This window comes from Myxocyprinus asiaticus, chromosome 3 (genome assembly GCF_019703515.2).
Source record: "Myxocyprinus asiaticus isolate MX2 ecotype Aquarium Trade chromosome 3, UBuf_Myxa_2, whole genome shotgun sequence".
In the NCBI taxonomy this organism is placed as follows: Eukaryota; Metazoa; Chordata; class Actinopteri; order Cypriniformes; family Catostomidae; genus Myxocyprinus; species Myxocyprinus asiaticus.
In genome coordinates, this window is record NC_059346.1 from 26,188,443 (window position 1) to 26,210,722 (window position 22,280).

General features: G+C 36.2%; 1 protein-coding gene across 2 annotated transcripts in view; it reads left to right on the top strand.

Annotated features, from left to right (window-relative positions):
* Nucleotides 1-22,280, top strand: part of LOC127422019 (unconventional myosin-Ih-like) — a 31,819-nt gene that overhangs the window by 3,710 nt on the left and 5,829 nt on the right. For both annotated transcript variants that reach the window (XR_007894129.1, XM_051665336.1), the window contains exons 2-27: nucleotides 7,599-7,760; nucleotides 8,290-8,405; nucleotides 8,573-8,771; nucleotides 9,811-9,891; nucleotides 9,968-10,147; nucleotides 10,294-10,392; nucleotides 10,826-10,939; nucleotides 11,089-11,160; nucleotides 11,591-11,710; nucleotides 11,824-11,891; nucleotides 15,854-15,959; nucleotides 16,274-16,354; nucleotides 16,441-16,532; nucleotides 16,863-16,957; nucleotides 17,048-17,094; nucleotides 17,194-17,274; nucleotides 17,528-17,633; nucleotides 17,731-17,848; nucleotides 18,305-18,418; nucleotides 18,515-18,591; nucleotides 19,333-19,401; nucleotides 19,485-19,569; nucleotides 20,339-20,501; nucleotides 20,625-20,708; nucleotides 21,347-21,440; nucleotides 22,215-22,270. Coding sequence is in view for 1 of the 2 variants with exons in the window: in XM_051665336.1 (XP_051521296.1) it covers nucleotides 7,599-7,760; nucleotides 8,290-8,405; nucleotides 8,573-8,771; nucleotides 9,811-9,891; nucleotides 9,968-10,147; nucleotides 10,294-10,392; nucleotides 10,826-10,939; nucleotides 11,089-11,160; nucleotides 11,591-11,710; nucleotides 11,824-11,891; nucleotides 15,854-15,959; nucleotides 16,274-16,354; nucleotides 16,441-16,532; nucleotides 16,863-16,957; nucleotides 17,048-17,094; nucleotides 17,194-17,274; nucleotides 17,528-17,633; nucleotides 17,731-17,848; nucleotides 18,305-18,418; nucleotides 18,515-18,591; nucleotides 19,333-19,401; nucleotides 19,485-19,569; nucleotides 20,339-20,501; nucleotides 20,625-20,708; nucleotides 21,347-21,440; nucleotides 22,215-22,270 (2,679 nt within the window). In the remaining variant the exon portion in view is untranslated. The remainder of the gene's footprint in view (nucleotides 1-7,598; nucleotides 7,761-8,289; nucleotides 8,406-8,572; nucleotides 8,772-9,810; nucleotides 9,892-9,967; nucleotides 10,148-10,293; nucleotides 10,393-10,825; nucleotides 10,940-11,088; nucleotides 11,161-11,590; nucleotides 11,711-11,823; nucleotides 11,892-15,853; nucleotides 15,960-16,273; nucleotides 16,355-16,440; nucleotides 16,533-16,862; nucleotides 16,958-17,047; nucleotides 17,095-17,193; nucleotides 17,275-17,527; nucleotides 17,634-17,730; nucleotides 17,849-18,304; nucleotides 18,419-18,514; nucleotides 18,592-19,332; nucleotides 19,402-19,484; nucleotides 19,570-20,338; nucleotides 20,502-20,624; nucleotides 20,709-21,346; nucleotides 21,441-22,214; nucleotides 22,271-22,280) is intronic.

The following is a 22,280-nucleotide window of genomic DNA, read 5'->3' on the forward strand; positions in this document are numbered from 1 at the left end:
TGCAAATGAATTTATGCCTGCTCTGAGCAGCATTAAACACTCTAAATAAATGCCACTTCAAATGCCGCTTCTGTGCCACCGTTGCAGTGTAAATATGGCTTTAGAATATTCATTCCTTTTTATTTTTTTAAAGGAATATTTAGAAGAAAGTTTAGGCATCTTTTGTGCAAATTTTGTGCAGTCTCAGTCAATACGAATGCTAGTATGACTGAGCAAAGCAGTTGCATATTTTGTTAATTACATGCAAAAGAATATACACTGATAAAATGTTAACCTAAAAAATGTTGTAACATTTAAATTAATTGGTTTGTTTCAAGTGAAAAATATTATTCAACATCACCGAATCAACCTGACTTCAGTTACATGAATATCAGGTAGAAATCGCAGGTTACTATTTTTTACAGTGTACAGTGGATGACAGTTTCAACAAGGCAAATTAAAACTCAACCTTTCAGCTACAAACAGTTCTCAAGTTTTTGTATAGTGTTGCAGAAGAATGTGGGTCGATGAACATAGATGAGATCCACCTCTTTCCGAAGTCTCAAGCCATTTTGTGAGCTGAGCACTGGGATCCTGTGACATACTGGAGAGTTTTGGGACAATAGAGTGGCCTCTCAGATGATGGTCAGTTTGCCAGATAGGCTTTCCTTCTCCCTCCAAATCAACCTAATGTCTTGGTGTCTCACTCCCAATAACTCTGACACCAAAGTGGAAATCTAAGTCTAATTAACCTTTTGTTTTTCAGTTCAGATACGATCAGTTGATGAAAATATCGGCACTGTCACTGGTAAGAATATCAACTGAATCCACTGATAACAATAAAATAATAGGTATTACAACCTACAGTAGTAAGCTTGTCATTAAAACAGTAAAAGAAAGAAAGAAAGAAATGGGTAAGACTTTACGATAAGGTTAATATCCTAAACATTATTTTATGCATTATCAAACTAACAGTGAACAATATATTTTTTAATGCATCTTTGTTAATGTTTTTTAATAAAAATACAATTATTCATTGTTATTTGTAAGATCATAGTGCATTAACTAATGTAAACATATAAAACTTTTGATTTTTAAAAATTTACTACTTTATATTGAAATTAACATTTACCAAGATTAAAAAATGCTTTAAAACTATTGTTCATTGTTAATTCATGTTAACTAATGTTAACAGATGGAACCTTATTGTAAAGTATTACCAAGAAATGTAAATTCTGTCAAAATGTACACCCCCACCCCCCAAATGAAACCCATATGGCATTTTGTCTCCTTAGAACACAAAAGGTGAATTTTTTAAAGAATAACGTGGCCACTGTTTTCCTTATAATAAATGTGAATAAGGAGTGAGTCTGTCAAGCTTCACAATCAAAGGCGTAATTTATGGGTGGGATGAGTGGGACACGTCCCTACCACTTATAAGTGGTGATAAGTGCTGGAATATGTTTTTTTAATGCTATGATGAGTTGAGTGTGGCTGTTATAACTGTTGTGACACTGAGTGACAGCGGGCTGTTCCGTAGCTGGCGCTCTTGTCCAGTTAAATCGCGAAGCAAAATGCAAACATATCCACTGACGTATTAGATGTAATATTGTTTTTTTTTTTTGTTTTTTTTTAATTTTTACTAGGGCAGATTCGAACCGGGAACTCTTTGTATCCTACTAGAGGCAAAAACTTTGCCACAAGACCAATCAGTCACTATTTGTAAATCAATTGTTGATTCAATAAAATTTGTAATGTTTTCAAATAAATTATGTGAAATATTTATTGGAGTTCTTGCACTGGCCATTAAGAATGACTATTTATCAAAACTGACTATTTTTTTTTTATTATTATCTGTGCATAACCTAATCAATATTCATGGGTTTCTTGACGTCACAACCAGCACACAAGTGTGTTAATGATAGCAGAATTTTTCTTTTTAGGTGGACTATCCCTTTAAAGCTAAAATAATTCCTGATCTTTTAATCAGATGCACTACACTGTGAAACGAGAGAGGAATAGTGACAATGCAAGTCACAATGCATTTCCTCTTGGCAGTGTTATTATAGTTTATTTAGTTTTTATTTCTATTTTATATTCAATTTGTCATTACAATTTAGTTTAGTTGTCATTAGTTTTCACAGTTTGTCTGTTAGTTTTCGTTTTCTCAGTGTTTTTTAGTTTCAGTTTAGTTAGTTTTTATTTTAGTTTTAGTATTTTTTATATGGCTGCCAAAGCTGAGCGTTTACTGGTGTAATTTTAAAAGTCTTACATTACGTTTCTCTGGGCAGTCTTGTGTTACCACTATCTAGTGGTATTTTCATGTTTAATGTGGATTGTAAATGTTGCAAATTTTCTAATATAGGGCGAATATGGGCAAAGTAACAAAAGACATTTAAGCTTGATCCACATTGTATCCATATGTATTTCATTAAATGATTATAAATCATTACTAAACTAATCTTTGGGGAGTAAACAAATTAAAGGGATAGTTCAACAAAAAAATTAAAGTTCTCTAATCATTTACTCAACCTAATGCCATCCCAGATGTATATGACTTACTTTCTTCTGCAGAACACAAATTAAGAATTTTAGAAGAATATTTCAGCTCTGAAAGGTCTTCACAATGCAAGTCAATAGGGGCCAAAACTTTGAAGCTCCAAAAAGCACATAAAGGCATCATAAAGTTAAGCATACGGCTTCAGTGGTTAAATCCACATCTTTAGAAGTGATATGATAGGTGTGAGTGAAAAACAGATCAATACTTAACTTTTTTCTGTAAATCTTGACATCAGCAGTCTCCTTGGCAATCATGACTTCAAGCTCGATTATATTTCCCAGCACCATCTAGCACTCTGCGAACTGTACTAGGAGGTGTAATCAAGCTTGAAATCATGATCGTTCCTGTAGACTGCAACTGCAAGATGTACAGTGAAAAAGGAGTTACATTTTGGTCTGTTCTCACCCAAAACAGATTAGATCACTTCAGAAGACATGGATTAAACCACTGGAGTCTTATAGATGACTTTGAAGCTGCCTTTATGTGCCTTTTAGAGCTTCAAAGTTTCAGACCCCATTCACTTGCATTGTGTGGACCTACAGAGCTGAAATATTCTTCTAAAAATCTTCGTTTGTGTCCAGCTGAAGAAAGAAAGTCATACACATCTGGGATGGCATAAGGGTGAGTAAATATAAGAGAGTTTTAATTTTTGGGTCAACTATCCCATTATCTTTTTGAGGTTTAAATTTATGATTTTACTGTGGATGTGTGGCAGAGCTCATTTTATGAACACTGGTGGGAAAAGCAATGGTAAAGAAAATGAGAGAAATTTGAGGTAAATCTAATTAAGCTTATAAACAAGTAAAAGTTAACTTATTGTTATAATGTGAAAGTGTAAAAGAAAATCTAAAAATAATTTCAAATATGTATATTTTCAAGAGAATAATTTTTCCTCTGTCCCACTTTACCAGTAGGCCCTGCTGCTTAAACACATCTGGGATTCTTCTCAGTATTGAAAATTTCTTAATTTTTGCTTTTGAATAAGGTAGAAGTCATCCTAAGGTTTCTTCAAAGGTATAATGTTCAGTTATGTGTCGTTTGAATTCAAAGTGTCAAGAAAAGAAAAATTTCCAAAATTGTCCCACTTTGCCCATATTCACCATATAATGTCAAAAACTAAAACTAAAATGAATCCGAGATCATTTTTATTTTATTTTAGTTACTTTTGGAGCTAAGAATAAGTATTTTAGTTTAGTTTCAGTTTTTTCCAATAATTTATTTTAGTTAACGAAAATGATTTTTGTTTTTGTTTTAGTTTTCGTTAACTAAATTAACACTGCCTCTTGGCAGTAACTGGAGTTCTCTTTTCCTGCTGATAGACAGGACTCAAGTGTGATGCCAGCTTTTTCTTTCATTGTACTTGTATATAGTACACAGTTGACTATCAGTTAATTTAGAGCATTTTAATAATGTTGTCTTAAACAATAACTGTTTAAAATACACAGTCACAAGATGGCATTTCTGAAAAATATGTGTTTTAACCTGCATGTCCTGTTTGGGGTCTGAGAGACCCCAATGACCTTTCGCTAGCTTAAAAACATATTTAACATTAAATTATCAGGTTGATACTTTGTTGAGACATTCCCTAATCTTATGTGATCTTTGTTATAAACTTATTCACAGACCATCCTCCATTAAGATTTTCTGATTAGTGTACACACGGTAGAACACTGGTTCTCAACTGGTTTTGCTTCAGGACCCAGGTTTTACATTGTATATAAAGTTGCGACCCAACACCATCAAAATTTTTTGCCTTACAAAATTAAGTGAAAATGTCCTTTAAATCAGCTATTGAAATAGATTAAAACTGAACTGCATGGGCCCAGCAATATGCAAAATTATTAAAATGATGTAATGGGTAAAGTCTCTGCTTAAGAGAAAGGAGGAGGGAACCAGCTGAGCAGTCAACGTAAATTTTAATGGTATAAAGAAACTGAAAAATAACATAAAACACACAGACACGCACGCGCGCACACACACACAGTGGCTGCGTACGTCTCTCTCTCTCTCTCTCTCTCTCTCTCTCTCTCTCTCTCTCTCTCTCTCTCTGGCATCCCGGCTCTTCCTTTATCCCTCTACCACTGATTAGGCAACTCAGCTCCAGGTGTGCATCCTCATGGCCCACCATGCCCTCCTCCTCGTCACACATGACATAATCTGAAAATAAAATTTTACTTTAGTTTTACAATGTCTTTATAGTTTGAGTGTTTGATTTCTGAATGTCTTTTGGATTTCAGTAGTTTCACACTCTCTGCCAATAATTCACCACACAAAACAGATTGTGGTTGGGTTTATCCTTGTTGCAAGTGAACCTATATTTCATAAAGTCTGGGTTGTATTTTCTTTTGCCTTACATGTTTTTGTTGTTTTTTATGGGCGGGGACATTTCACGCAACCTGTCCATGTTGACATCTGATGATCAGATGAATTTCCCTTAATATAACATACAGTAGATATTGACTAGACATACAGTCTTTGTTGTCATCAATAAAAGATATGGGAAGTGTTTTCTCCTCCCTTTTAAAAGTTGAAACTTATTTATTTTACTAGTAGTTGCATTTTATTATTTGCATTTAGCAAAGTTTTTTTTTTTTTCCCTGCTGTCTGTGACCCTATCAGAACAGACCTGTTACACATTTTTGAGTTGTGACCCATCAGTTGAGAAACACTGCTCTAGAAGTATAAGACTGAGAGAGATAGTGGGTGTCTATTCCACCTTTAGAAGTAAACAGCATCAGTAGCATCAGACAGGAGCTGTAAGTTTATTGAGAGGTTTTGTATGTCCTTGACATTGGCCTAAATTCCATCCCATGACAGGAATGGAGAGGAGCCCTGTAATCTAGGATAGAAATAGATTTTAGAGAACCAAGAAGATAGGGCCAACCTTTACAAAAGTGTTGAGCTTTTCAGGATGCAAGACAATAAATCCATAACAATTTCAGTTTCAGGCAGATGTTTTTGTCACACACATACATAGACCCCTGCTTCCTCTGCAAACTTTTTATTAATGACTTCCTATGGAAGTGGTGAGTGTGATATGACAATGTTTCCTGTTGTACTTGAAATAATCACAGATGCTCTTCACAAAATTGGATAAGATCACACTCAGTTCCCACATCAGTACACAAAGAAACAATCTCTTACACAGAAGGTAAGGGCTACCAATTTTTACAATCTTTGTCACATACATTCTGATTTATAAATTTTTAAAATAAAGATCACAGGTGTTTAGGTCCAAGACAACAGGCCTGTTAAGGGAGCCAGGGAAATGCATACATTTTTTTGTGTGAATTATTGTGGATTTAGATGTAGAATTAAAGTTATTCTTGATGTGAATCCAGCTGGACTGGTGAATTGAAGAATACAAACAGTGTATCTGCTATTCATGTGTCTCAGCTATTTAATGAGATTTACAGTTTAGAACTGGAATGACAGGAGAATAGTATGCCGTAATAAGAATTAAGCTTCAAATTAATAATTCTCTCTTAGAAAGTATCCACTATTTTCTTTTTTAATATAACTTTCCCCCCCAAAAAATTATTTAACCTTTGAATATATTGATATTTTTTGTATTCAGATACTCTGATGGTACAACAGGGCAATTGACTGTGTTAAAACCTGCTGTTGTTTTAAGGGAATGATTTTGATGTGAATGCTCCTGAACAGAAATGTCAGAAAATTCAAAAAATAAACACTGAATTCTGTATGTTAATTTATCAGTTCATATATTTCTTAAACATTTCAGCCAAAAAAAATGTATTTAAAAATTCTTCAATTTTAATATTTATTTCTATATATTAAACTTTTCCATAGGCTAGTGATGGATTGTTTTTCAGTATTACTGCATGTGTGCTAAAATATTAGCAATTAGTGACAAATATTAACCTAAAGTTCACCATATAAATTGCCATTTGCAGCTAATTTTCCATTGTTGCCTAAGGTTTTCTGCAGGTCGCCACTACCGAAGGGTTGCTAACTTCTGGCAATTATTTGTGAGCAGCTATTTAGTTTGCCACAAATTTACCATATATTCACTATAACTTTACTGCAAATAAACAGTTTTTGTAAGGGCAAATATGGGCCATCTGCAAAAGATGTATGCTATATTATTGGAAAAATCAGAATTCAAAAATGTATACAACTGTAAATTGAGATATGGTTTTGTAGTAAACATTATATGATAAAAGTACATTTGTTCCAATAATGTGTGTGTGTATATATATATATATATATATATATATATATATATATATATATATATATATATATATTGAACCATTTACCTTTTTCCAAATAGAACTCTTTTTTTAGAGGACACAAAAAAATAGGATTTTATCAATACACAAACCAGACATCCTTCCTGATTGTCAAAAGACCAGAGTGGTAACTGCCATTTTCAGTGTTGAATGATAAACATTCTGATTGATAGACTGAGCAGGAACGTTAAAAACAATTTAGGTTAGATAAGGAAACTGGGCTAAGAAAGGTTATTGGTTCATGGCATATTGTTGACAGGATTTATTCAAGGGCACATCCGAATTGGTCTGTTACTGGATGGGGGGTGATATATAAATCCAGAGTCAGGTGATGTTGGTGATGAACAAGTACATTTTTGTGAGAGATTACTGTCAGAATTAAAGAGTCATAACTTTTCTGCCACTGTACGATAACAGTACTGTATAAGGCAGAGATTTAAGAAAATTACCTAAAAAATATAAATAATGTGTTGTCTGATTTTAAAACACTTTTTATTGTTACATTAAGTTGTTACAGTGAACTTTAATCTTTACTTTTAAATGTAGATGCACTTCAAAATGAAAATACTGTAGTAATTAATTCCTTAGTTTTAAAAAGGAACAATCCTAAAGCTATGAGGTATATAAAGCTAAAAAATCTGTTTGTTTTTCATGAGGCTTAATCTGCTCCTTGACAAAAGAACAAACTACTGGGTATATGTGTAAACTAAATTTCCCATTTTCCCATCTTTTTTTTCTCGAATCAAAAAAACACATTGCTGATTAACTCATATTCCTTTATTTTTCATTTCTATGATTAACAGAGTTTAGAGGAGCGTTGCCAGCGGATCCTTCAGGAGATGGAAGGCTCTCTCACAGCCCGGGACCGGGTGGGCATTCAGGACTTTGTGCTGTTGGATGCCTACACCAGCGAGACCGCGTTCATGGACAACCTCAGGAAACGCTTCAATGAGAACCTCATATATGTGAGTCCTTCACCCACTCGTATGACCTTATAAGAAAAGACTCTTGATAAAGGCTTGATGTGCTGGCAATGTAATATCCAGTATCAGTGTTACTTTCATTAATGAGATGGAGAAGAGTATAATGTACACTCTCATGATGAACACAGGTCAGTGAACACAGGCACTATGTGAAAATGTTCTCTATACATTTCATTTGACTTGTCACAGGGACTGGAAACTTTATATTTCAGTCTGTTTGAGGTAATGAAGGGCACATTTCAAAGAGAGAGAGAGATCAAAAACTGCTGAGACAGTCTTATTGCCCTACAATATTTAATTAACTAAAGGTTTATTGTCCCAAAAGAAAAAAATCATATTTATATTAAATATAAGGGATAGTTCACCCAAAAATTAAAATTCTGCCATCATTTACTCGCGCTCATTTTGTTCAAAACCTGTGTGACTTTCTTTCTTCCTTGGAACACAAAAGGTGAATGAGTTGTTTACATTTTTAAAATGTGTACGTAATTGTTTTTCTGCTTTCCATTAGACCTACATTGGCACACTACTGGTATCAGTTAATCCATATAAAGAGTTGGGTATCTATACCAAGAAACAAATGGACATTTACATGGGAGTCAACTTTTTTGAGCTGCCACCTCATATGTAAGTTTGCCTATGTACACAGGGAAATGCCATGTACTTCCTTCTTTTTTCTTATTTGTGTTTTACTTTAAAAGATCATTAAGATATGGAGACAGTGTTTTAAATGTGCATCTAATTTTAAGTATTATAAATGTTTTTTTGTTTTTTTTTGTTTTTTGGCCTCTCAGCTATGCACTTGCTGACAATGTTTACCGGACCATGATTAGTGAAACAACCAACCACTTCATCCTCATCTCTGGTGAAAGTGGTGCAGGCAAAACTGAGGCCTCTAAGAAAGTACTGCAGTTCTATGCAGTGAGCTGCCTCAGCACTAGACAACTGGACAATGTGAGAGATCGTCTCCTTCTTTCCAATCCGGTTCTGGAGGTCAGAATTAGAAAAAGCTGTACAATTTTTAAAGGGATAGTTCACCCAAAAATGAAAATTCTGTCATCATTTACCACCCTCATATTGTTCCAAAACCATGTACACTTTCTTCCATTAAACAAATGAGGAGAAATTATAAAAAATATTGATGATGCTATTTTTATTCCATACAGTGAAAGTGAATGTATTTTAAGGTTGTCACTCACAATCATTCTGCTTAAACATATAGTTCACTCAAAAATGAAAATTCTCTAATCATTTACTCACCCTCATGCCATCCCAGATGTGTATGACTTAATTTCTTCTGCTGAACACAAAATAAATTTTTTAGTAGAATATTTCAGCATTGTTGGTCCATACAATGCAAGTGAATGGTGACTAGATATTTCAATCACCACAAATCACATAAAGGCAGCATAAAAGTAATCCATATGACTCCAGTGGTTAAATCCATATCTTTAGAACCGATATAATAGGTGTGGGTGAGAAACAAATGACAATTTTAGTTATTTTTACAACAAATCTCCACTTTAACTTTCACATTCTGAAAGCTACCTTTATGTGATTTTTGGAGCTTCAAAGTTCTGGCCACCCTTCACTTGCTTTGAATGGACCTACAGAGCTAACATCACTGACGTGCACAGAACGGGGGCTACAGAGCTTTAAGCGGAGCGCTCAACAAATATTGCAGCAACCCCCCCCCCCAACAACTACTGCTGTACTACCCCCCCCCCCCCCCCCCCATGCTCAACAATTATTGTTGCACCCCCTCCCCAACTATTTCTCTTCACACTCTGTCCATGTACTTTCGCCCCTGCCCCTGCTAAGGTCTGTGCACATCACATAATCTTATAGAAATCTTCGTTTGTGTTCTGCAGAAGAAAGAAAGTCATACACATCTCGAATTACATAAAAGTTAATAACAGATGAGGTAATTTTCATTTTTGGTTGAACTAACCCTTTAAAATGGCATTGGGAAGTAGCGCAGCACGATGAACTATAATAAAAATAATTAATGCTCAGCCTTCTATTTCTTCAGGCTTTTGGAAATGCCAAAACCCTGAAAAATGACAACTCAAGTCGTTTTGGAAAATATATGGACATACAGTTTGATCATCAGGTAAAGTCAGATTAAGACAGACGTAGAAATATTGAAAGCTTTCTTTTTACATGTAAACAATTGCATTTTCTTTCAGGGAGCTGCAGTTGGTGGACACATTTTAAGCTATTTACTTGAGAAGTCAAGAGTGGTCCACCAAAATCGTGGAGAGAGGAACTTCCATATCTTTTATCAATTGGTTGAGGGAGGGGAAGATGAGCTTCTTCGCTGGCTTGGTTTGGAGAGAAACTGTCAAAATTATCGCTATCTTATTCAGGTTAGAAATGCAAATATTACTTTATAAGCCTATTTCATTTCACAAAAGGAAAACAGATAAATAGACATATTATGGATATGTGCAAAGGTATGTATTATATACTTTTATATCTTAAGTTTCTTGTTCAATACCTAATTTCTGAACAGGGTGAATGTGCCAAAGTGAGTTCCATCAATGACAAGAGTGATTGGAAAACAGTACAGAAAGCTCTTACCATCACTGAATTTAGTGAGAAGGATATAGAGGTAAGTCGTGCCAAGAGTGGTGGAATAAGTCCTACTGAATCCAATACTACGTCCCCTTGAACAAGTGTCACAATAAGTAAATGAAACATTACAGGCCAATAAACCTATTTAAGGCTTGTGTTAGCATGCTAGCAAATTACAGAAAACTTATTAGGGCTATGTACTTGATATACTGTATTCTCTTGTCAGAGATATATTAAAACCCCTGATGAGGGACTCATTCACAAGGGACCAGTTTAGCTGAATGAATTAAGGCATAAGATAACTCACTTTGTATCAGTTGACCAATGAAATGGAATAGCCTTGTCAATATGATCAAAGACAGACACTTTTTTTTGTTTTGTTTTGTTTTTTAGTCATAAACACAGAGAAAAAAGTCATAAAGAGAAGTCATTATTTAATGCTTGTGATCCTTTATCGGGTCCTTTTACAGAATTTGTTTGCGATCATTGCCAGTGTCCTTCATCTTGGCAATGTTCATTTTGAGGCCAATACCATGGGTTATGCCACAATAAACAGCAGTGTGGAAATACACTGGTTGTCAAAGGTAGGTTTCAGTGTCACTTCTATAAAGTTTTAGAATAATTGTACAAAAGAAGTTTAAGTGTTGTTTGTCATTATACCCATGTCTTCTTTTTTCTTGTCTTGTCTTGTCTTGTCGTGTCTTTCTTTCTTTCTTTCTTTCTTTCTTTTCAGTTACTGGGCATCCCTTCAAACATGTTACAGGTGGGTTTAACTCACAGGAAGATTGAAGCCAAAGCAGAGGAGGTGAGGCTTAATATTACTTTCAGTTTTCTTGTTAATTAGTATTTACCTTCTAGCCAGAAACTTGCCAACTTTAGAGTGTAAAATAAATACAACATTTACCATGGTCCAAATACTAGTGTATTAATTTATATAAAAATACTTGATGTATAAATGATCTATTGCTTATGTTTTTAAATGACACTTGATTAATTTCAAATATGTGCAATTACAGTGTAGTTATTAAAAAAAGAATATATGTTTTTGTTATTACTGTTATTGTTACATATTGTTTAATTTCTGTTACATGCATTTCTGGTTCATTATTCCCAAACACAGTTGTTTTGGACAATTAGTATTAAGTGGTAAAGGAATGAGAAAGGAAAATCATTGGAATATTTAGTAACATCTCAATAAAACATCTTCATGATTGTCTGGTATTTATCATTTTCAGGTTCTAAGCCCCTTCACTGTTGAACATGCAAAATATGCCAGGGATGCACTTGCCAAAGCCATCTATGGCCGCACATTCACATGGCTTGTTAATAAGATTAATGAATCACTGGTAAACAAGGTATGCATGGTAACAGGGAATTTACCAATTCTGCTTTTTATAGTGGTTTATAAAAATACATATATTAGTCGATGGATAAGTATATTATCAATCTATTAAAACTATCAATGCAGGATTCAACCAGAAAGACAGTGACTGGATTGCTTGACATCTACGGATTTGAAGTGTTTGATGTGAACAGGTGACACTGAAGCATTACACACATAATTTGATCTGCATGAATTTATTGAATTATAGGTTTTCTTTACAAAATGCCCAGGAAAACACTTAAAAAGGGTTAATTAGTTCTCAAAACCAATTAGTCACTATTTTAACACTAATGTGTCAGAACAAGCCCTCTAGACACATCTTAACAAATAAATGGGCCATCTAAATGATGTAGAAACACACTATATTGACTACATTTGTTTGATTGCCTATAAAATGTCTAGATAGATATAGACAGACAGACAGACAGACAGACAGATAGATAGATAGATAGATACAGTGGCATGCAAAAGTTTGGGCACCCCTGATCAAAATTTCTGTTGTTTTGAATAGCTAAGCGAGCAAAAGATGGCCTGATTTCCAAAAGGCTTAAAGATGATACATTTATTTAATATTTTAAGCAATTTTATTTTTTTATATTCATCTTTTACAGTTTCAAAATAACAAAAAAGTAAAAGGGCCCGAAGCAAAAATTTGGGCACCCTGCATGGTCAGTACTTAGTAACACCCCCTGGCAAGTATCACAGCTTGTAAAAGCTTTTTGTAGCCAGCTAAGTGTCTTTCAATTTTTGTTTGGGGGATTTTCGCCCATTCCTCCTTGCAAAAGGCTTCTAGTTCTGTGAGATTCTTGGGCCATCTTACATACACTGCTCTTTTGAGGTCTATCCACAGATTTTCGATATGTTTAGGTTGGGGGACTGTGAGGGCCATGGCAAAATCTTCAGCTTGCGCCTCTTCAGCTCGCGCCTCTTGAGGTAGTCCATTGTGGATTTTGAGGTGTGTTTAGGATCATTATCCTGTTGTAGAAGCAATCCTCTTTTCATCTTCAGCTTTTTTACAGATGGTGTGATGTTTGCCTTCAGAATTTGCTGATATTTAATCCATTCTTTCCTCTACCAGTGAAATTTTCCCCTGTGCCACTGGCATCAACACAAGCCCAAAGCATTATTGATCCACCCCTGTGCTTAACAGTTGGAGAGGTGTTCTTTTCATGAAATTCTGCACCCTTTTTTCTCCAAACATACCTTTGCTCATTGCAGACAAAAAGTAATATTTTAACTTCATCAGTCCGCAGGACTTGTTTCCAAAATGCATCAGGCTTGTTTAGATGTTCATTTGCAAACTTCTGATGCTGAAATTTGTGGTGAGGATGCAGGAAAGGTTTTCTTCTCATGACTCTTGCATGAAGGTCATATTTGTGCAGGTGTCGCTGCACAGTAGAACAGTGCACCACTACTCCAGAATCTGCTAAATTTTCCTTAAAGTCTTTTGCAGTCACACAGGGGTTTTGATTTGCCTTTCTAGCAATCCTATGAGGAGTTATCTCTGAAAGTTTTCTTGGTCTTCCAGACCTCAGCTTGAACTCCACTGTTCCTGTTAACTACCATTTCTTAATTACATTATGAGCTGAGGAAACGGCTACCTGAAAACGCTTTGTTATCTTCTTATAGACTTCTCCTGCTTTGTGGGCATCAGTTGTTTTAATTTTCAGAGTGCTAGGCAGCTGCTTAGAGGAGCCGATGGCTGCTGATTGTTGGGACAAGATTTGAGGAGTCAGAGTATGTATAAAGCTTTGAAATTTGCATCACCTGGCCTTTCCAAACGATGAATGTGAACAAGCCATAGCCCTAACAAGCTAATTAAGGTCTGAGACCAGGCCCTGAAGAAGAAAAGCAGCCCCAAATCATGATGCTCCCTCCTCCATACTTCACTGTTTGGATGTTTTCATGTTGGTATGCGGTGCCCTTTTTATGCCATTTGTAGTGCTGTATGTTCTTCTCAAACAATTAAACCTTAGTTTCATCAGTCCACAAAACATTTTCCCAGTTGCATTGTGGAGTGTCTGATTAGGGTTAGTGTCTGGCAAACTTCTGGCACGCAGCAATGCAGCAAAGCAACGGCTTCCTTCGTGGTGTCCTGCCTTGGACACCATGCCTGCTTAATGTTTTCTGTATAGCAGACTTATGAACAGAAAGCTTTACCAGTTCCAATGATTTCTTTAAGTCTTTAGTTGTCACTCTAGGGTTCTTTTTTTTTACCTCACTGAGCATTCTGCGGTGTGCCCTCCTAGTCATCTTGGCTGGACGTCCACTTCTAAGGAGAGTAGATACAGTTCAGACAATTTGTCTAACTATGGACAGATAAATACACTATATTGCCAAAAGTATTCGCTCACCCATCCAAATAATTGAATTCAGGTGTTCCAATCACTTCCATGGCCACAGGTGTATAAAATGAAGCATCTAGGCATGCAGACTGCTTCTACAAACATTTGTGAAAGAATGGGCCGCTCTCAGGAGCTCAGTGAATTCCAGTGTGGTACTGTGATAGGATGCCACCTGTGCAACAAGTCCAGTCGTGAAATTTCCTTGCTACTAAATATTCCACAGTCAACTGTCAGTGGTATTATAACAAAGTGGAAGCGATTGGGAATGACAGCAACTCAGCCACGAAGTGGTAGGCCAAGTAAAATGACAGAGCGGGGTCAGCGGATGCTGAGGCGCATAGTGCGCAGAGGTCGCCAACTTTCTGCAGAGTCAAACGCTACAGACCTCCAAAGTTCATGTGGCCTTCAGATTAGCTCAAGAACAGTGCGTAGAGAGCTTCATGGAATGGGTTTCCATGGCCGAGCAGCTGCATCCAAGCCATACATCACCAAGTGCAATGCAAAGCGTCGGATGCAGTGGTGTAAAGCACGCCGCCACTGGACTCTAGAGCAGTGGAGACGCGTTCTCTGGAGTGACGAATCACGCTTCTCCATCTGGCAATCTGATGGATGAGTCTGGGTTTGGCGGTTGCCAGGAGAACGGTACTTGTCTGACTGCATTGTGCCAACTGTGAAGTTTGGTGGAGGAGGGATTATGGTGTGGGGTTGTTTTTCAGGAGCTGGGCTTGGCCCCTTAGTTCCAGTGAAAGGAACTCTGAATGCTTCAGCATACCAAGAGATTTTGGACAATTCCATGCTCCCAACTTTGTGGGAACAGTTTGGGGATGGCCCCTTCCTGTTCCAACATGACTGCGCACCAGTGCACAAAGCAAGGTCCATAAAGACATGGATGAGAGAGTTTGGTGTGGAAGAACTTGACTGGCCTGCACAGAGTCCTGACCTCAACCTGTTAGAGCACCTTTGGGATGAATTTGAGCAAAGACTGTGAGCCAGGCCTTCTCGTCCAACATCAGTGTCTGACCTCACAAATGCGCTTCTTGAAGAATGGTCAAACATTCCCATAAACACACTCCTAAACCTTGTGGAAAGCCTTCCCAGAATAGTTGAAGCTGTTATAGCTGCAAAGGGTGGGCTGACGTCATATTAAACCCTATAGATTAAGAATGGGATGTCACTTAAGTTCATATGCGTCTAAAGGCAGGTGAGCGAATACTTTTGGCAATATAGTGTATATAAGCTCTTCAAGATAGCTTTGTAACCCTTTCCAGCTTTATGCAAATCAACAATTCTTGATCATAGGTCTTCTGAGATCTCTTTTTTTGTGAGGCATGGTCCACGTCAGCAGATGCTTCTTGTGAATAACAAACTCAAAATCATTAGCCTAGGAGTTCACATACTTTTTCCAACCTACACTGTAAATGTTTGAATGATGTATTCAGTATGTACAAGAACAATACAATTATTTGTGATATTAGTTAAAACAGATTGTGTTTGTTCATTATTGTAACTTAGATGAAGATCAAACTAGATTTTAAGACATAAATGCTGGTAATTCCAAAGGGTTCACATACTTTTTCTTGCTACTATTGATAGATAGATAGATAGATAGATAGATAGATAGATAGACAGACAGACAGACAGACGGATGGACGGATGGACGGACGGACTGAAAGACAGACAGACAGACAGTCAGATAGATAGATAGATAGATAGATAGATAGATGTGTATCACATGTATGATTTGGTAGTTACTGGTGCTTTCTCCACAGTTTTGAACAGTTCTGCATAAACTACTGCAATGAAAAGCTTCAGCAGCTTTTCATCCAGCTCACCCTCAAATCAGAGCAGGAGGAGTATGAGATGGAGGGAATTGAGGTGAATAAAATCAATGCAACCATAACCCTAACCCTAATGCAATATACAGCATTTGTTAGAATGATTCATCTTGTTTTGAAGTGCATTTCATGGCAGTCTGAATCTAGTCTATTGGGCTTTGTGTTGTCTTAAAATTTGTCTTAAATACCCAGACCTTTATGTACATGTAGTGTATATTGTCTCCATGGAGCTTTTTCACTGGTGACATTGTGTAATACTATATTCTTTACCTCTCTTGACTATTGCTAAAAAAGTTCCTAACCTGGTAACACATAAGATCTCACCTGTTAATTTTCCATGTTGAATAATTTCAGTGGGAGGCAGTGCCATACTTCAACAACAAGATCATCTGTGACCTGGTGGAGGAGAAACACAGGGGCATCATATCAATACTTGTGAGTGGCAGATTGACATACACATTAAGGTTAAGAACCTAGTGAATTAAAAAACTGTTTTTATGACATAAATTCCACAATTAAAGGATGAAGAATGCATGCGTCCCGGAGAGGCCACAGATTTCACATTCCTGGAAAGATTGGAGGAGAAAATGTGTGGTCACCCCCATTTTGTCACGTGAGTAACAAGAACAACATTTTAATTGCACTATAAAATTACTTAATTCCATTATTTAAATGCTATTACAGTACTTTATTGATTCAATTCATTTTATGACCTAAAATTAAATGTTCGAAAATAATATTCATTTTGTATATTACAAATACATTTTACTTTTACTTTTATACAGATATTATATTCCCTACAACACAAAATAGAATTAAAGTGCTATGGCAAACGAGAATTTGTAATGCAGAAAGAAAGAAAGAAGTAGTAAAGGGCAGGAATTATTTTGAAAGGCATTGTATTATTTTATTAATCACATTCAGTGTATTTCTAATCCTGCAGGCACAAACTGGCTGACCAGAAAACACGTAAGACCCTGGAGCGAGGGGACTTTCGTCTCCAACACTATGCCGGAGAGGTCACTTACTCTGTAATTGGTAAGATAGTCATTACTAACGGTTTTATGATAAATCATAAGGCTTTAAAAAAAAAGTCTTATCTTGTCCTGTATGATTAACTCACATTAGGATTTCTTGACAAAAATAATGATCTGCTGTACAGAAACATTAAAGAGGCAAGTACTAATGTCTCACCACAGCATGAATTCTTTTTTGCCATTCCCTGGACTAAGACATAAAGATATAAATGTAAACAATATTTGTTATGGTTGAAGGTTATGCGGCAGTCTAAGAACACTATTATCCAGCATTGCTTTCCCGCTATAGAACCTGATGGCAAGAAAAGACCTGAGACGGTACTGTATAAGACATTAAAATGACTATTCATATCAACTTGATCTACAAATCTGCAGGCTGTTTGAGCAGTTCTAATTGAAAACCAGAGAGACACTTGTTACTGTCAATAAGTTTTTCAAAAATGAGATTGATGACATTGTAAATTACTTTAACTTCATTCAAACTATTCCAGCAATTTAATATACAGACATTACAGAAATTGTGGACTTCATATAGTGACCTGAGACATTTTAAACAGGCTTTTGTTTACAGGTGGCCACCCAGTTTAAAAGCAGCCTTGCAGGCCTCACCGAAATCCTCATGTCCAAGGAGCCATGGTACATACGGTGCCTGAAACCCAATCATTGCAAGCAGCCAGGTGAGCCTTTCACTTCACACCTTTGGTTAGTGGTTTTATCTGCTGAATGTTTTACAAGACAGTGCCAGTGACCTCTCTCTCACTCACCTTACTTCAGGTCGCTTCGATGATGTCATGGTGAGACATCAAGTCAAGTACCTAGGGTTAATGGAGCACCTGAGAGTCCGACGTGCTGGGTTTGCTTACAGGAGAAGATACGAAGTCTTCCTTAAAAGGTGTTTGTGATGGTTTTGTGTTCCACAAAAAATCAAATCAGCTGTAAATAGGAATGCTTACCATATGCACAATAGTTATTATGTCACATCATTGTTGCCTATTAAAGACCCCGTGAAAGCGGTCCCGAGACGCAATGTAAAATTAACCAAAACTAGCGATCCAGATGGAGAACAACAACAATTAAATTTTTATTTGGAGTAAAAATTAATTTCAGGCTGAACTTGTGGAGTTGTTGGCTGTCATAAACCTTAAAGTTAATGATATCAACGTAACTAATCATGGACCATCACTTCATAATGTCAACAACTGTGTTGATCTTAATGACTTCATTATACTGGTAAATACCAATGTGGGCTCAAACACTTGTTAACTAAAACTCATTTTTTGTATCAGGCACTTCATTCTCACTTCTTACCTGTGGACAAACACTCGACAAATGTCTATGATTTTTGCAGATATAAGGCTCTATGTCCGGACACATGGCCACACTGGAAGGGAACACCAGAAGAGGGAGTGCAGCAACTCATCAAACATCTTGGCTACAAACCAGATGAGTTCAAGATGGGAAGGTACAAACTATATAGGCCTACTCCTTTGATACTATATGCTGTTTTACAGTACCAGAAGAGATCAGCATTTATTTCTTTCCCCCCTCATTTTTTAAGGACCAAAATCTTCATTCGCCATCCCAGGACTCTTTTTGCCACTGAGGATGCATTTGAAGTCTGCAAACATGAACTGGGTAAGGCTGGTTGATAATGTAGCAACATGATTACATGTTAATTCGGCATGTTGTTTCCAGAAGTTCCACTACCCTAGCATCAGTGACATAACGCTGACTCACTGACAAGCGCCATCTCCCATCAGACATGTTTGCATCAGCTCAACTGTGTTACTTTAGTGGAGCGACTGGATGCATGTTGCATCAGCAGCGTGGGACACCCGGGTTCGTATCTTACGTTGAAACAAGGAATTAATCACGTTTCCATAATCAGTAACAAGCGCAATTCGGCTGCTGCATTTTCCACCCTAACATTATATTTTATACTACACTAATGATTAGTTTAAGGTTTGGGGTGTGGTTAATAAAATATGCATTTCTTTTCACTGTATTACATCCTGTCCTGCTGAAAACAACTGTATTCTGTACTTACCGTTTTGGCCACCGGAGGCATTATTTCGAATTTTGATCAGCATATACTGTTCTTTGCTAAAGAAAAGTCAACCTACTCTTTCCCATTTCAATGTGAGTTCTGCTGAACATCTGACTAAAGAAGGTTGGGATCTCCTGAAGGATATTTTGGAGCAGAAATGTGTCTTGCAATGCCAGTTTTGACTTTTCAATGTGCCATTATTTGCCTCTCTATTGTATAACTGACTGTATGTGAAAATGTGGTTGCTGTAGCCTATAGCTTAAATTGTACTGGTAGGCTGTGTCTCCATATCTCTGCAGTTACTTTTATCTAAAATTCTTCTCGTACAGCCACAAGAATTCAGGCAAAATACAAAGGCTATAAGGTGAAAGGAGACTATCTGAAGCAAAGAGAAGCAGGTATTGAACCTTTCTGGCTTAGGACACTAGAATTATTGAGGAAAACCTTTAACACAACATCGGTCTTTGTTTATTTTTAACAGCTACCAAGATTGAGACATGTTGGCGGGGACTTCAAGCCAGAAAAGAGAGGGAAAGAAGAGCCTGGGCTGTTAAAGTCATCAAGAAGTAAAAAAAAAAAAAAAGAATTACCATGTCAAATCCTTCACTGTAAAATATGTTCGTTTTTACACATGAACAAAAAGATGTAGGGAAGCTGTTTTTACAGACACAGAAAAGATCTGATATATATATATATATATATATATATATATATATATATATATATATATATATATATTAGAATAGAAGAACAGGGAGCCCTGCAACAGATGTCATGGCCCCCACAGAGCCCCCCCACTGAACATCGTGTCAGTCTGAGATTACATAAAGAGACAGAAGCAATTGAGCCTAAATAGATAAAAGAACTGTGGTGAATTCTCCAAGAAGCTTGGAACATCCTATCTGCCAACAAACAAGTAAAGTGCCCAGGTGTACCTAGGAGAATTGGTGCTGTTTTAATATTGATTTAGCTTTTTTATGTTTACTGGACTTTGTATGTCATTAAGTGATAAATGAAAACTATTTATTTCATTATTTTTGAAGACATCCTCACTATGCAACATTTTTCACAAGTGCCTAAAACTTTTGCACAGTACTGTATATATATATATATATATATATATATATATATATATATATATATATATATATATTTGCTCTCAATTATTTGAATTATATATGAATTGCATATGATATTAGGTCATGTTTGATGATGTGTTAAAATTATTTTATACAAATACCCTACATCATCAATATGTATATTTTACGTTTTTAATATAATTTAAACTTTTTACTTGGTTTTAAATGCAAGAGCAATTGTTTTCCATTCTTGCAGGTTTATTAAGGGCTTCATGAACAGGAATCAGCCTGTGAGCATGGACAACTCTGAATATCTGGCTTTTGTCCGACAGAGCTACCTTACTCGACTCAAAGATAATCTGCCAAAATCAGTATTAGATAAAACCAGCTGGCTGACTCCTCCACCCATAATGCAAGAGGTAGTCCATGCATTATCAGATGTGTTACCATTAAAACACAGTTCTATGTAACACATTCGTATGTTTTTATAAGATTAATTTGATTTAACTGTTTGAAAGTTAATGTTGTTGTATATTTTATAGGTCTCAGTGCTCTTGCGTAAGTTGCACACACGTCTCCTCGTAAGAAAGTATGTTCGAGGGATCAGTGCACGGCGGAAAGCACAGGTACTTCTGTCATTTCCAACTGTCAGTACTCTAAACATTTACACTCGCTGAGCACTTTATTAGGAACACTATGGTTCTAATAAAGTGCCTGATGTGGTCTTCTGCTGTTGTAGCCCATTGGCCTCAAGGTTCAATGTGTTGTGCATTCTGTGATGTAATTCTGCTCACTACAATTGTACAGAGTGGTTATCTGAGATACCGTAGCCTTTCTGTCAGCTCGAACCTGTCTGGCCATTCTGCGTTGACCTCTCTCATCAACAAGGCCTTTCCGTCTGCCGCTGACTGGATGATTTTTTGTTTTTGGCACCATTCTGAGTCAACTCTAGAGACTATTGTGCGTGAAAATCTCAGCAGTTACAGAAATTATAAAAACCAGCCTGTCTGGCACCAACAATCATGCTACGGTCAAAATCACTGAGATCACATTTTTTCCCCTTTCTGATGTTGATGTGAACATTAACTGAAGCTCCTGACCTGTATCTGCATGATTTTATGCATTGCACTGCTGCTACATGATTGGGATGTACAGGTGTTCCTTATAAAGTGCTCAGTGATTGTATTTTCATACTTTATTTTCTGGCTGCAAACTCTTTATAGTTATGAGGTGCATTCCATGTCATTTCTTTCTTTTTTTTTAGCTGCAAATCAAAGCATTGACCAGTGACCTATTCAAAGGCAGAAAAGAGAACTACCCTCAGAGCATATGCCAACCCTTTGCTGACACCAGGATAAGTAAGAGCTCATGTGTTTAAGATGAAACTGCCTCTGTTCTTCAAACTGTAAAGATTTTTCTTAAAGGAATATTCTGGGTTCAATACAACTTAAGCTAAATCGACAGCATTTGTGGCATAATGTTGATAACCAACAAAAATAATTTTGACTCGTCCCTCCTTTTCTTTAAAAAAAATTATGGCGAGACACTTACAATGGAAGTGAATGGGGCCAATTTTTGGAGGGTTTAAAGGCAGAAATGTGAAGCTTTTAATTTTATAAAAGCACTTACGTTAATTTATCTGCTAAAACTTGAGCTGTAAATTTGTTTAAATTATCATTTTTACAGTCATTTTAGGGTTTTAGGGTTTGTTGACATTACATTGTGATAGCAATGAAGTTGTAAAATTGACTATAACTTTACACAGAAAAGGTTAGTAAGTGATTTTATCACACTAAAATCATGTTAACATGCATATTTATAATGTCTTATGGCTATAATTTTGAAACAGTGAGTATTTTAATGTTTACAGATTGGCCCCATTTAATTCCATTGTAAGTACCTCAGTGGAACTCAGATTTTTGCTTTTTTTAAAGAAAAGGAGGGAAAAGTCTAAATAATTTTTTTGTGTTAATCAGTATTATGCCACGGATGCTGTCGATTGAGCTTAACTTGGACTGAACCCGGAATATTCCTTTAAGGTTTTTATAAATGCAAATTTTAGGCAATTTCTTATGAAGATTATACTGTAAACATTATAGCACTTTGTTAATTTCGTTTTTTTTTTTCTTCAGGTGAACAGGACATAAACATCAAAGTCTTGCAGCTGATTTGTACTGAGGGCATTAAGGCATGTAATA